At 50.1% G+C, this 12,578-nt stretch overlaps 1 protein-coding gene across 9 annotated transcripts in view; it reads right to left on the bottom strand.

Annotated features, from left to right (window-relative positions):
* CASZ1 (castor zinc finger 1) overlaps positions 1–12,068 on the bottom strand; it is a 212,123-nt gene extending 200,055 nt beyond the window's left edge. For 6 of the 9 annotated variants that reach the window (XM_078642245.1, XM_078642250.1, XM_078642246.1 and 3 more), the window contains exon 1: positions 11,829–12,068. In XM_078642245.1, the coding sequence (XP_078498371.1) occupies positions 11,829–11,877 (49 nt within the window). In that variant the 5' untranslated portion in view covers positions 11,878–12,068. The remainder of the gene's footprint in view (positions 1–11,828) is intronic. The other 3 variants (XM_078642248.1, XM_078642249.1, XM_078642254.1) reach the window with 1 other exon arrangement.
* Between the last annotated feature and the right edge of the window lie 510 nt (positions 12,069–12,578).

Genomic DNA, 12,578 nt, shown 5'->3' with positions numbered 1-12,578 from the left:
TTGCCTAGTGTTTGTGCTATACGAGTACCACATCCCACATGCATGCATATACCTCAAGATCAGGCCGAGGGACAACTTCAACTGTCTCTCCTACTCCCTGTGACCCAAATTATCTTAGATAACAAAATACATACATTGATACACACAGAGCGGGGGGTTCAGTCCGCCATCTACATCCATTGGTCAGTTAAACTATTACTCACATACATATTGCTCCAACCCACTAGCCTGCAGCATGGGGCGATGGGTCTTTTACAATGTTAGTTATGGCATTTTTATGCTCACAGGTGCACATCACGTAAATACTAATGGACTTTAGTGCCAGCGCTAGCGAGGCAATACTTTTCTTTGCCAAAACATTTTTTCCCCCAGTAGTATATATATTTTTTTAAAAATTTTTTAGGTATTTTTGTATGCTTATATTAGAACTTCGTGTTACAGTAAATCACATCCAACAATACAGTTTATTTAAGCTAATTAGAGCCATGTTTTTTTGTGATGTATGTACACCTGCCTCCTAGGACGTGCCCATTCTGTCATATATGCAATAGTTAATTATTTTAATTTAAAATTTTAGTATTGCAAACGTTGAGTTCCCATGTTTAGGTGACTTATGTGTCCGCTTTTTTCTTCTTCTTAGGTTTGTGGTATACACTTACAATTTTAAAAAAAATAGCCATTGCACCAGTTTGCCACGGCCAGACCGATTGGTTTTTATCAATATTTGTTTCTATCAGGTAGCCCTACCTGATAATTCGGATCTAAGGGAGACATCAGGACACTGGCTGACATCATGACCTGTTAGCTGCAGCCTGTCGCAAAAGCACAGTCGCCAGTCAAAATCTGTTCAGAATGGGGCACTCTGACTGGACTTTTGGCCCCAAACTACTCAGCAGTAGCCAAACCTTTTAAACTACCCACACTCCAACACCAGGCTTAGTTGAGACCTACAGGTATAACTCATCCACTGACTGCTATAATGGAACAAAAACTAACAGGAACATCAAAGGCCCAAGCAGGTCCAGGTGCTCACAACGTTATGTACCTTATGCTTGCATTGGGTTGTGTTTGGTCGCTTAAATTTACACTGGGTTGTGATTGTTGTTTTCAGTCGTATCTGAGCGAACCTAAATGCTATGCACGTATTTTATTTAGTCTTGTGTTTTAGTTTAATCGTTCTGGTACTAAATTGGTGTCTTAAAGCTGGATTAAATGCAATTATAATAAAATTAAACATAGATTGCTTATCAAAGGCATGTATCTGGCTGGCCATTGGGTCTTCACTGACTGTGACAACCTGCGCTAAACTGTATCAGAGACTAACTATAAACCACCTCCTCGGAGGAAGCATTGACTGCTCGACCACAGCTGCTAGGGGACAGTCAATTAATCTAAGGAAGTTCTGCCTAATCTTTGCACAGAACAAATCCATGGCTTTGGAGAGTGAGGTGAAATGACAACAATAATGCCCATATTTCCCTTCTGCCCAAGATCAAAAGAACCGACCTACCCTTTCTATTGTCAAATTCCCTAATGTTCAACACAGATCAGTGCCCATCAGGTAGAGACGTCACTCATCATGTGCAAAACCCGAAAGACACAAGTCACGAACAGCATGAGTTCGCACTGGAGGTCAGTCAATGATAGCTCTGCTGGAGCCGAAACCATTTTCTCAATTTTGGTGAAAACTGCCACAGTTTCTGAGAAATCAGCTGAGGCAGGGTAGCTTGTCGTGATCTTCATCGCCCTCTGTTACCCATGGTGAGAAGTGTTTCTAAAGTCTCATCTCCAGTACACAAACACCTCCCTCACATGACCCTGCCCCATAAAAAAGCTGCTCATTTAATTAAAAAATGTAAATTCGCTGTCATCTCGGGGCCTGGTGAGTTAGGACGACATCAGCAGCTTTTATTTCTGAAGACAGACAATTGATTCAGCTGTAAAGAACTGGCGGAAAGGGAGCAGAAGGTCTCCCGAATCCCCCGAGGTCGGGGGTCTTCTTCCTTTACTCCTAACAACTGACCCACCAAATGCAGGAATGCCTTCTCTTGCCAGCCACCATTGCTGTTTTGTCATGGGCATAGTTCCCCATCTTGCTGGGGCAGTGAAAGTGAAGGACACAGCATGAGAGAGCACTGCACGTGCCTATCACTGGCTTCTGGTCATCGCCCAATCATTCGGTCCCCTGCATACTTTACTGATGCAGACTTTAAAATGGGTAGGCGGGAGCTGGCCGCATCTTTTATCTGAACTCTAGCCGAGTGCTTGATTCCACCTCTACAGCTCATGGCTAGGTGTCATCCAGGTTTTAATAGGACTTGGGGTCTTACTTCCTATCAGAGAGATATGGCATAATTTGTCTTGGGGCTGTATACTACCAAATGCTCAGTTTTCATGGGTGCCCAAGGTCACTCCTAAGCACCTAGTGCAAGCTTGACTTTAGGGTGTTGTAAAATGTCCCTTCTTACTTGGTTCCTAAATATATTCTTCTGGGAATGTCTATATACTGGAATTACGTAATTGTGAAAATGCTTCGGACAACTGCAGTCAGATCAGTATTACATTGTGCGATCCTGCCTGCCATCGCATGCTACGGTGCCCATCCCCACAGTAACATTGGCCCATTGACTATTTTCAATTAAAAAAAAATCCCATCCATTTTATGGCAGCCACCGTGGTTACGTTAGGCCATGGTGAAACGATCTGGAGTCATTACTGGGAAACCTTAAGGACAGGACACTTCTAGTTTTCACCACTGATCACCAAGAAAACTACTCTATTAACATGGGTGTGCAATAAAAATTTAGCACATGATAAAAAGTATTGTACATGTGGTACTGTTCTAGAATTGGAAACAAAATAAGTATGCTTCCTTAAAAAACAAACCTCTTCTTGAACATTGACCTATACTGACCCGGTAATCTGTGATAAGCTGTATTAGAAACCAACATATACCCCACCCCCTATGAATAAACCTTGCCTGCACAACCACGTGCACCACTGGAAAAGTGAATGAAATGAAGGGAGTCGGAGCTAACTACTGCACTCCAGGGGCCAGATGTATCAAAATGTTTCCGCATTTTGGATCTCTGGAGAAATGTGTTGAAACAGAAGTTCCCTAGTGTTTATTATTTCTGCTCAACAGGAAGAACACATGGTTTTAAAACCTACACTGGTAGAGGTTCCTTACAAAGCACAGGGTCTGGAGAAAAATACTAACAGTACACAACTGCTGTGCCGAAGGTGTATCCCATGTTTGCCCTGCACATATTGAAGTCAATGTTGATGCCATTCATTCTGAATGGATAAAAGACTAATCAATGTCCAAACCGACAGTAACGACCAACTTTAATCATTGCCCCATCCTTCCAAGCAAGGATGGACTTCCTAAGCCTACCTTCAGCGCAAGGACTTCTGCAGACAAGCAGGACTCTTGCAGAAAGTGCATACATGACATCCTCGACGTTCTCAAGCCCATTAACAAATGTCTCTAAATCCAGGTCATCCAAGGCCTAGTATCTCCTGTCAACCTGCATCCAACCAGTGTTTAACTTGTCATCCACTCCCAGTCAGGTATGTGAGTAATCAGTGAGTCCAAATATTTGACTATGCCTTCCTTCCCTTAAAGAAAGTAGTGCCTTAATAACCCTGCGGGACAGGCAGTCCTGGGGCAAAGGAATGAAGTGCTTTCCAACCTTCAATAAAATTCTTACATCATTGCAAGTTTTAACTGAGCAAAACTGACTTGGTCAGGTGGCACTAAGCTCCCCACTTAAATCACCTCTAGAACTCCTTAGAGTGAGTTGGTCTAATTTGAAGCATTTGAGAGGGAGCTCGGTCTCTGGTCAAGTCGTTCTGAAGGATTTTGGCCTCCTCTGGAGCTCAGTCACAATTCTGGCATGAATCCCGTATCGGCTTCAAACACAATTTGCACCAAATCTCAGAGCCATTTGCCAATTGCACATAAATTCATGATAATCCTGAGCACAGGTCCCTCCTGGAGTTACCTGTGGAATGTGCACCAGACAAATTGGTTGAAATGGGGATCTGTCAGCAATTTTACCATTTACCAAAATTGAAGCTGCTCATTATTCTCACCGGTGAAAATAAAAATCGTGCAGGAGACCCACCCAGGGTAATACTATGACCATCCCTGGACACTGTTACCATACGACAATTCCAGTTCAGTCAGCACGTGACCTTTAGTAAACATATGCTTCAGTGCCCACTGAAGTTAATAAGGACCACAGAAGTAAGCACTAAAGAAATATGTCTCTCATCTGTGTGCTTAATACCACGTGCTGGTGACTAGCTGAGTGACTTGTTTCTGCCCGGTGCTTTCAAACCGTTTAGTAACACGTCCTACCATTTATTCGACCTAAAACAAACAATTGCTTCTCTGTCTTATTAGTCTGGGTAAGTGGCAAAGATAGATGGACCCCAGGTCTCAGAGGTTATCACCTCACTTGGATTACAAAAACTGTATGTGCCCATGTTGGTCTCAAGACCCCCAGAAGCTACAGAAGCTGGTGTGTTCTTTGGATCTTCAAGATGAAACATGGTCTCATAAGCACTAGAGATGGCTTCTGCTACCATCTTCATCTATCACTCTACGTTATCATCCTACACAACTCTGTTCTCAGAGACGAGATTCAGGCAGCAGACCAAAAGCAGAAGTACATCAATACGCAAGAATCCTATTAAAGCAACAAGCCTGCAGTAGTGGGGCCCTCAAATGACTTGCCCCAGTTCAGAAATTTCGTTCTTACCAGCCTTTGGTAATCTGTCGCCCTTTGATCGCCACACCCAGGCTCAGACAAGCTTGCCTTGTTTGTCATATTACTCACAATTTTAATCAATGCATAGTCTGTTGAGGTGTTGTAACACCCACAAAGGGCGCACAGCTTCAGCTTGCATACATTTCAGGTTACTGCTCTTCACTTTGACGAGTGTTGGAAGAGCTACCGCTGAGTACTTATGTTCATCCAAACTATTCATTCCTCTGCTAACTGTGCATGGACTTTCCTTTGCCTGGACTACACTATAGTTTGTGGGTATACCTTTGCAAACAGAAAGAAAGCGTAAAAGTGTGTGCAGATACAATGCCATACTTGAGTTCACCCTCACTCAAAACAACTGCATCTCCTTGTTACTTCAGCGCTATGCCATGCACAAGACTCGCACAACTCCACCTCATGTAGCCTAGATTACTAGTGTTACTCCACGCTGTGTCTTTTCACTTCTTGATACAATAAATGACTGTGTGTTCTGTTTTAATCCCATAATGTTCTCGATTACTCTTGAGCAACTCTGGATCTTATCCTAACACCCATGGCTCTCACGTATCTGATTAATATGTAGTGTATGTGGATAACCCAATCCCTAGTGTTCATGGGCTTCACGGTACATGGATTACTCTGTAGAGTCAGTGAATCTCAGGATGTCAGTGGATCCTACAATATCTTCGGTCAACCTATAGCCTTGTGGATCTCAAGATACCTCAGATTAATTTGTAGAGCCCGTGGATCTTCCTATAACACGATTACTCAATAGTATGTGTGAATCAGACACTACCTTAATTACTCTGTAATGTCATGGATCTAATGATGCCTCTAATTGCACTTTAGGGTCCATGAATCTCACAAGCCCTCCAATTACTCTGTAGTGTCTGTGGACCTCACAAAGCTGTGATTACTCTGTCTTGTAGATTAGTCTGGCAAGATCTCCAATGACTCTGTAAAGTCCGTGGATCACACACGCCATCTTTCTTACTCTGCAGAGTCTGTGAATCTCAGCATACCTCTGATTATCCTATCATGTCTCTGAATTCCACTACACCCTGGTTAATCCATAGTGTCTAAGGATCTCTCCATACCTCTAACTACTCTGTAGGGTCCGTGAATATATCACAACCTTTGATTTCTCGTGATTAATATTTGCATTCGACGATGTTATGACATTTGCGTACAAATACACATCTAGGGTAATAAAAACAAACAGGCAGGGGTAATCCCAATAGATCTGATTTTAATACTGTAATGCATGCAGTGTTAGCACATTAGCATGAGCCATATGGTTAGGAGCAGCCGTGGGTGGACAGATGGGTATGTTTTTGTAAAGAAGTCCCTCATGCAGTTCAATGCAAATGCGGCACAGAATTTTCTGAAAAGTCTTCTCTCTTAAGGTGTGGCCATTTAATGGACTTGAAGGATCAGCTCATGGGCGTCTATAGTCGAAGTTGATGGGGGCTCTAGCAGATCTCCATGTATTTCTGTGTAACCCATGGACATGGACTCCCCTCCGCAGAAGACAGGTCATCGTCAGGAGCACCCTGGGTGCTCTTGGACCCACTAGAGTCTATATCTTGTTCTAGTTCCTCAAGAACCTTCTTTCTCCTTCACGAGTTCTTGTCTAGAATCAACTGAATGGAGCTCTGGCAAGGTTTCCGTTTATGAAAAGGTTCTCCAAAATACCCTGATTACTCTATATAGCCTATAGATCTTCCCATACCTCTGATGACGAGGTAGTGTCTGCTTTTAAGTTGGAGGATTGTGTGGGTGGTGTAATGGAGGGGAGGAGACCGTATGTGCAGGAAGAGTGAAAAGCCAGCACTGAAGAAGAAAGGTGACGATGGAAAAGCAGATGGAGAATTTCAGAATGATGTGGGGTGAAAAAGAGTGTAAGTGTCTAACATATTAAGAGACTGGAAGAAAGAGAGATAAGGAGCTACTGGGCCTATTTAGGACACTCCGAAGACCACTACCCCTCCCACAAACCCTACTAATGTTTAATTAAATCCCATAGTTTCAGTATTGTAACATTTTCAATCTGATTATTCAAACAAAAAAATCATTGCTGTTACTATGCTTTTGGTACTGCTACTAGGCATCGGCAAAGCCAATCAGTCTGGCTTAGTTTAGTCCGATAGGTTAGATGCAATAACAACAAAAGTAACAGAAGCACCCAAACAGGTTAAGTGGCACACTTTCTGAGCTCAGGATTTCAGTACAGATGTCTTAACCTACGCTCTTAATTACAAAGCCCACGCCTCTTGGAAAGGATGCGTATTTATGCTTACTTGGCCAGTGGTGTTTGAGAAACCCCCTACCTATTTCATCCCACTTAAGCACTGCTCCATCCGATTGTTCTGTACCCAAAATCCAATGACGCTTTCGAATATTCCGTATTAAGTGGGTAATTATGCCACAGTGCCCATGACTGGTGCCCGCTATTCCTGCAGGCCGAGTACCATGTTCAGCCAAGGACATCTCTAAGGCTGGACGGACGAGAGTAAATGTGCGCGGGTACTAAAAAAACTAGGATGTTTAGCAGAGCGAGTACCGCACTCTGCAGCCTGCACTGCACGGCCTACCTACCGTCCGCAAGAAATGTACGCTCTACTTATTCCACGATTCACCAGCAGAGGGCGCATGCTGCAGAAACCCGGAGGCCTACCATTAAAAAAAACACACATCTTGGCTCGAAGTGCGGATCACACGCGTGTGTAAGTTGTGATCTGATCCTCTGTGGGGAGGCTCCCGTCCTGGCACTGAGAACCTGTTAACTCTTCGTTCGCCGCGCAGGGAGGAACCCTTTAAAAGCGTCATACAGGGCCTCTCCCTTGCAAAACCCAAAGACACCTGACGGGTACAGCCGGGCGAGGCGCGCTGCGGGCTGGCACCCATGAGCGCGGGCGGCACAAGCATTGGCCGGGCCAGATCTGCCGCTCTCAGGCTGACACAGAGTGTCAGTTGTCCCCTGGGTGTCAACAGAGATCACCAGGGAAACGGAGGTGCATGTGCTCGAAAGAGACAGCCCAGTGGAGAGACAAACCGATTGAGATCCCCAGGAAGAGCCCCCAGGGCAGACCGTCCCTCGCGCTTCCTTCTGCCCTGGACAGACAGCCATGCACAGGCCCCTTCCACCATGAGAGACAAGCGGGTCTGCAGCCCCCTGCCCTCCTGGCAGGCACACCACGCCATGCTGTGGACAGACAGACACCTCCTGCTGACTTCCAGAATGGACAGGCGAGGGCCTCGACCACAGCCCCTGCCCTCCTGGTAGCTGTAACCTCAGCAGCAACAACATGCTGGCCCTCGGCACACTCACTCCCATACTCCCTCCGATACTCCCTCCTGCCTTTCGGGGGTGCCACTCCGAGCATCTGTCGCCATGAGAGATAGAGCTCACTCACCACATGCAGGCGGGCACTCGATCGGAGCCCCGTCTCCCCAAAAATGACACGCGAGGCCCTCACGGCCGTCACGGAAAATCATGCTCCCCCACAGTATGCTGCCCTCAGAACAGGCTGGCGCTCACCCACAGTATGCCCCTCGGATCAGGTTGGCACTCACCCGCAGTATGCCCCTCGGATCAGGTTGGCACTCACCCACAGTATGCCCCTCGGATCAGGTTGGCACTCACCCACAGTATTCTGCCCCTCGGATCAGGTTGGCACTCACCCACAGTATTCTGCCCCTCGGATCAGGTTGGCACTCACCCACAGTATGCTGCCCTTCAGAACAGGCTGGCGCTCACCCACAGTCATTTTCAAATAAGTCTGAAGCACACCCTGTCTTGTCCAAAAGTTTCTATTCATCATATTTTTTCAAGTTTGGCGTGCACGTACTCTTTTAGCGCTCCGTTCCTTTAGCGCAATATGAAAACATCGCAAGAAAGTGACACGCAGCTTTGCCTGTCACAGAAGAGTTGCACAGCCTGATATACTTTTGTGAACGAAATAACCACATCCTCTATGGTATTCTCAAAGTTCATCCATTTTATTCTCAATGCTTTTTCCATGTTTGTCCGTCACATCAAAGTCGCCGGCTGCCCCTCAGATCAGGCTGGCACTCACCCACAGTAGGCTGCCCCTCAGATCAGGCTGGCACTCACCCACAGTAGGCTGCCCCTCAGATCAGGCTGCCCCTCAGATCAGGCTGGCCCTCAGATCAGGCTGGCACTCACCCACAGTAGGCTGTCCCTCAGATCAGGCTGGCACTCACCCACAGTCGCCTGACTTTGAGAACAGACTATGGAGGGCCTCACACACAGTCCCTGGCGCCACTTACAGTGCAGGGCCTTCCCGCGCCTGTCCCCATAAACATAGGCCCTCTCCCGCCTGTCTCCGGCACATGCAGCCCCTCGCCCCCATGCTCCCGAGGCAGGCGCTCACTCAAAGCCCCGTGTGGCAGGGGTGGGCAGCCACAGACCCACAGCACGCTGCTGCAATCCAGAAAGACTCAAACGCAAAACCCGTCCCGACCACCTGCCCCAGTACATATTCATTCTCGCTGATGCCGCCTGTCGCCAGGACAGACACTCATCGAAGACTTCCCTTCCCAGGACAGACAGGTGGTCCCCTTCCACAGCCCCCTAAACTCTACAGCAATCGGGGGGTCACCCCACCCCGACCCCTGAAAATGTAGGCCCTCTACCACACAACCTGCCCCCAGGACAAGCAGGCCCTCTCACCCTATGCCGGAAATTCTGCCCTCTCTGTCCAAAGAAAAACTGGGACATCATTCGCACCCCCGGATCAAACCACCTCCCTCATCCCTGCGTGTAATGAGCAGAACTATGCGTGTCCCAAATACAGGGCATTCCTTAATGTTTATTGCAGAAACCAGGCGAGCCGGACGAGGAAACCGAGGAACTGGCACCGCAAGCCACCCAACAGGATGGAAGAGCCGCTCGCCACCGAAACTACTCAGCAGGAATCTGGGAGCACCCACCCGAGGTGCCCGCCCACACCAAAACCACCCAAAAGAATCCGAGCCGCCCGAGCGCCTGTACGCATCAAAACACCCCAAAGCAGCCCGCGCGTCCCCGCAATGCCACAAGACATCGAAAACTACCTAAAGCATCAAATAAACCCTACTAGCGCCCCGTAGGAAATCACCCCGCAGGAAAAAGTGCCCACCGTGGAAAGCCATCAGAGGCACCCAAGAGCCCCTTTCAGTTCCCGTCACTACATGAAAACAGACGACATAAAATGCGCCCTTCAGTGCCCGGCCTCGAAAGTCAACAGACGCCCAAAATGCCCCGATAATTAGTCCCATCATCGAATGCCACCTGAGGGACTCTGGCGCCCCCTGAGTGACCGCAGCACATCCTTTACACATGCCTCTTATCCCCATTCCGACTTGCCTTCTGTCTCCTGACAACAAGTCACCCCTGCCCCACCTCAAGGCCTGTCTCCTGCCCTCGGCCACTGCTCGGGTCGCCCCGACTCAATTATTGCCTCTTAATCTCAATCAGTGTGCGAGTCTCCTGCCCACAGTCCCTCGCTGGGTGTCACTGTGTCCATCTCCTGCCACTCGCCCCCCCCCCGCCCCCCTGTGCTCCAGGAATGCCTCCTACCTGCTGACGCTAATGAGGCCTCTTCCTTCCTTCATGACCTGTCTCTGTCCTCCGTTACCCTCTCTGTCTCTCACCATCTGGTTCCCAGCCTCCGCGTCGCTCTAATTCCCACGAGACATGTTACTTGCCGCTTGAACTTTTTCGTTGCCTGTCTCTTCAAACTCTGAGCGTCTGTATTAAAAAACAGCCCTGTCTCGAGGCCGGGCATCCTGTCGATGTGACGGGATGTCTCGCTCCTGCTCCTAGCTGTCACTTCACTCTCGCCCCCTCTCACTGACTCTCGCGGGCTGTCTCTCGCCCTGACCCCTCAGTGCCCCCTCGGCCGCAGCTTGGCTCAGTCTTGCGCCGTCACCTTCGCCGCTCGGTCATAAACACAGTCATTACCACAGTAACCTGCCGCTGGCTGCGCGGGTGCCGGGAGGAGGCCGCGGGGGGAGACGGGGTCTCGGCGCGCCCACAACTTCCCCCCGAGCACCGAAGGAAAGTGAGAGGGATCCCCCCGCAGGTGGGTCGGCACTCCGTGCCGCTTCTGAAGGGCACCTTGCACCGGCCCGAGGTGCGCAGTCTGCCCTCCACCTCTCCGGGCCCTCTCCTGCCTCTCTCTCGGTCCTGTGTGCTTCTGCCCTCCTGCCTGGACCGGGCAGCCCCAGCTTCAACTCTGCACCCCTCGGCTCCCGAGACGTGCCCCCGTCGCACGCATGGCCAGTGCCCAGCAGCCCCCCTACCCACCAGGAGCTCGGTGACCCAGGATCTGCCACCTACGCCACCACTCTCCCTGCACCCCGCACCCACCCGCCCCGCAGACTCCCGCATGAAAGTTTGAAGTTTTATTATTAGCCCCTCTGGAGACAGCAGGCACCGCCGTCCTGTCGCTCTACAGGGGACCTTTAACTCACGCAAACCCCGGATCTTCTGGGAATAAAGGTGTTTCCGGTGTCCCTTGGCCCGCGCTCCCACCCATCTCATTACAAGATATCAAACGGGGTTGCCACCTTCCTGTATTTTACATGAAACCACGGGGTACCGCAGAAGACATGGATCACAGCAGAGTATGGGGCCCCAGGGACACAGGAGGTACGACGGGGCCCCGTAAACAACCGCCCTTCCCCGGCCCCAGAGGCAGCGCTCGCAGCCCTACAATATTCAGAAGAAATGAACTACTTTAGGACAAAACCCCAATGAGATCAGGCGCCCCGTCCGCTCTTTGGAGTGGAAGATGTATGTGGGTGCTGGACCGAGCAGGGGCCAAGGGGCCACAGGGCAGGCACTCTAACTTCTGGCAGAGTCTAGAGTGCGGGAGGGGGCTGCGGCGGCACGCTCACAAATAACACATCATACAGCTCACAAATAACACATCACACAGCTCACAAATAACACATCATACAGCTCACAAATAACACATCGTGCAATGGAGCCCAGGGCAGGACGGGCGCCCGGCCCGGCGCCTGGGATGGTGCGGTACTCACCATAGTCGGAGAGTCCGAAGCCCAGCTCGCTGAGGTAATCAACTTTCATAGTACTCGGTCCTCCGATCGCAGCCGATTTGTCCCCAAAAAGAAGTTTCTGCGGAGCCCGAGGTCATCCCGGGGGGCGAGGGCGGGGGCAGCGGGACAGGCAGGGGGCAGGGAGCAGCAGAAACCCCCCTCTCCGGCCGCAGCAGGTGAAGGATCAGCCGGTGCACTCCGAGCCTCTCCCAGCCCGGGGAGGGGAGGAGGAAGGGGCGGGGCCCAGAGGGGGCGGGGCCCGGAGGGGGCGGGGCCGAGAGGGACCCGACAAAAGGAGGGGCCGAGGAGTGTCCGGGGAGGAGGCTGAGCACAGCGCCCCGGAGAGCGGCCGCGCCGAGCGGGGACCGGGCGAGGGAGGAAGCGGGGAGGAGAGGCAGGGACAGCGGGCGGGAGAGAGCGGAGACTGGGAGCGGACACACGGACACCGGGGGCGAGAGTGGGGACTGGGACACGGGGAGGAGAGCAGAGACGGCGAAGAGCAGAGGGGAGGGAGGAGAGCGCCGAGACATCCGAGGCAGTGCAAGGAGTTTGGAGAAGCTAGGAGACTCGGGGAGACAGTCCCGAGGAGTGAAGGTGCAGAGAAGAACAGATTAGAAAGAACAAAGCAGAGATAGTTCAGAGTGCACTGCAGAGGCGCAGGGTAGCACAGAGACCGAGTGCAGCAACTGCACGGAGCAGACACCCAGCACAGAAGGGGGCACCGCTGCGAGA

This window comes from Lissotriton helveticus, chromosome 5_1 (assembly GCF_964261635.1).
Source record: "Lissotriton helveticus chromosome 5_1, aLisHel1.1, whole genome shotgun sequence".
Lineage (NCBI taxonomy): Eukaryota > Metazoa > Chordata > Amphibia > Caudata > Salamandridae > Lissotriton > Lissotriton helveticus.
The sequence above is the reverse complement of the archived record's forward strand: the minus strand, read 5'-3'. Positions and strand labels throughout refer to the sequence as shown.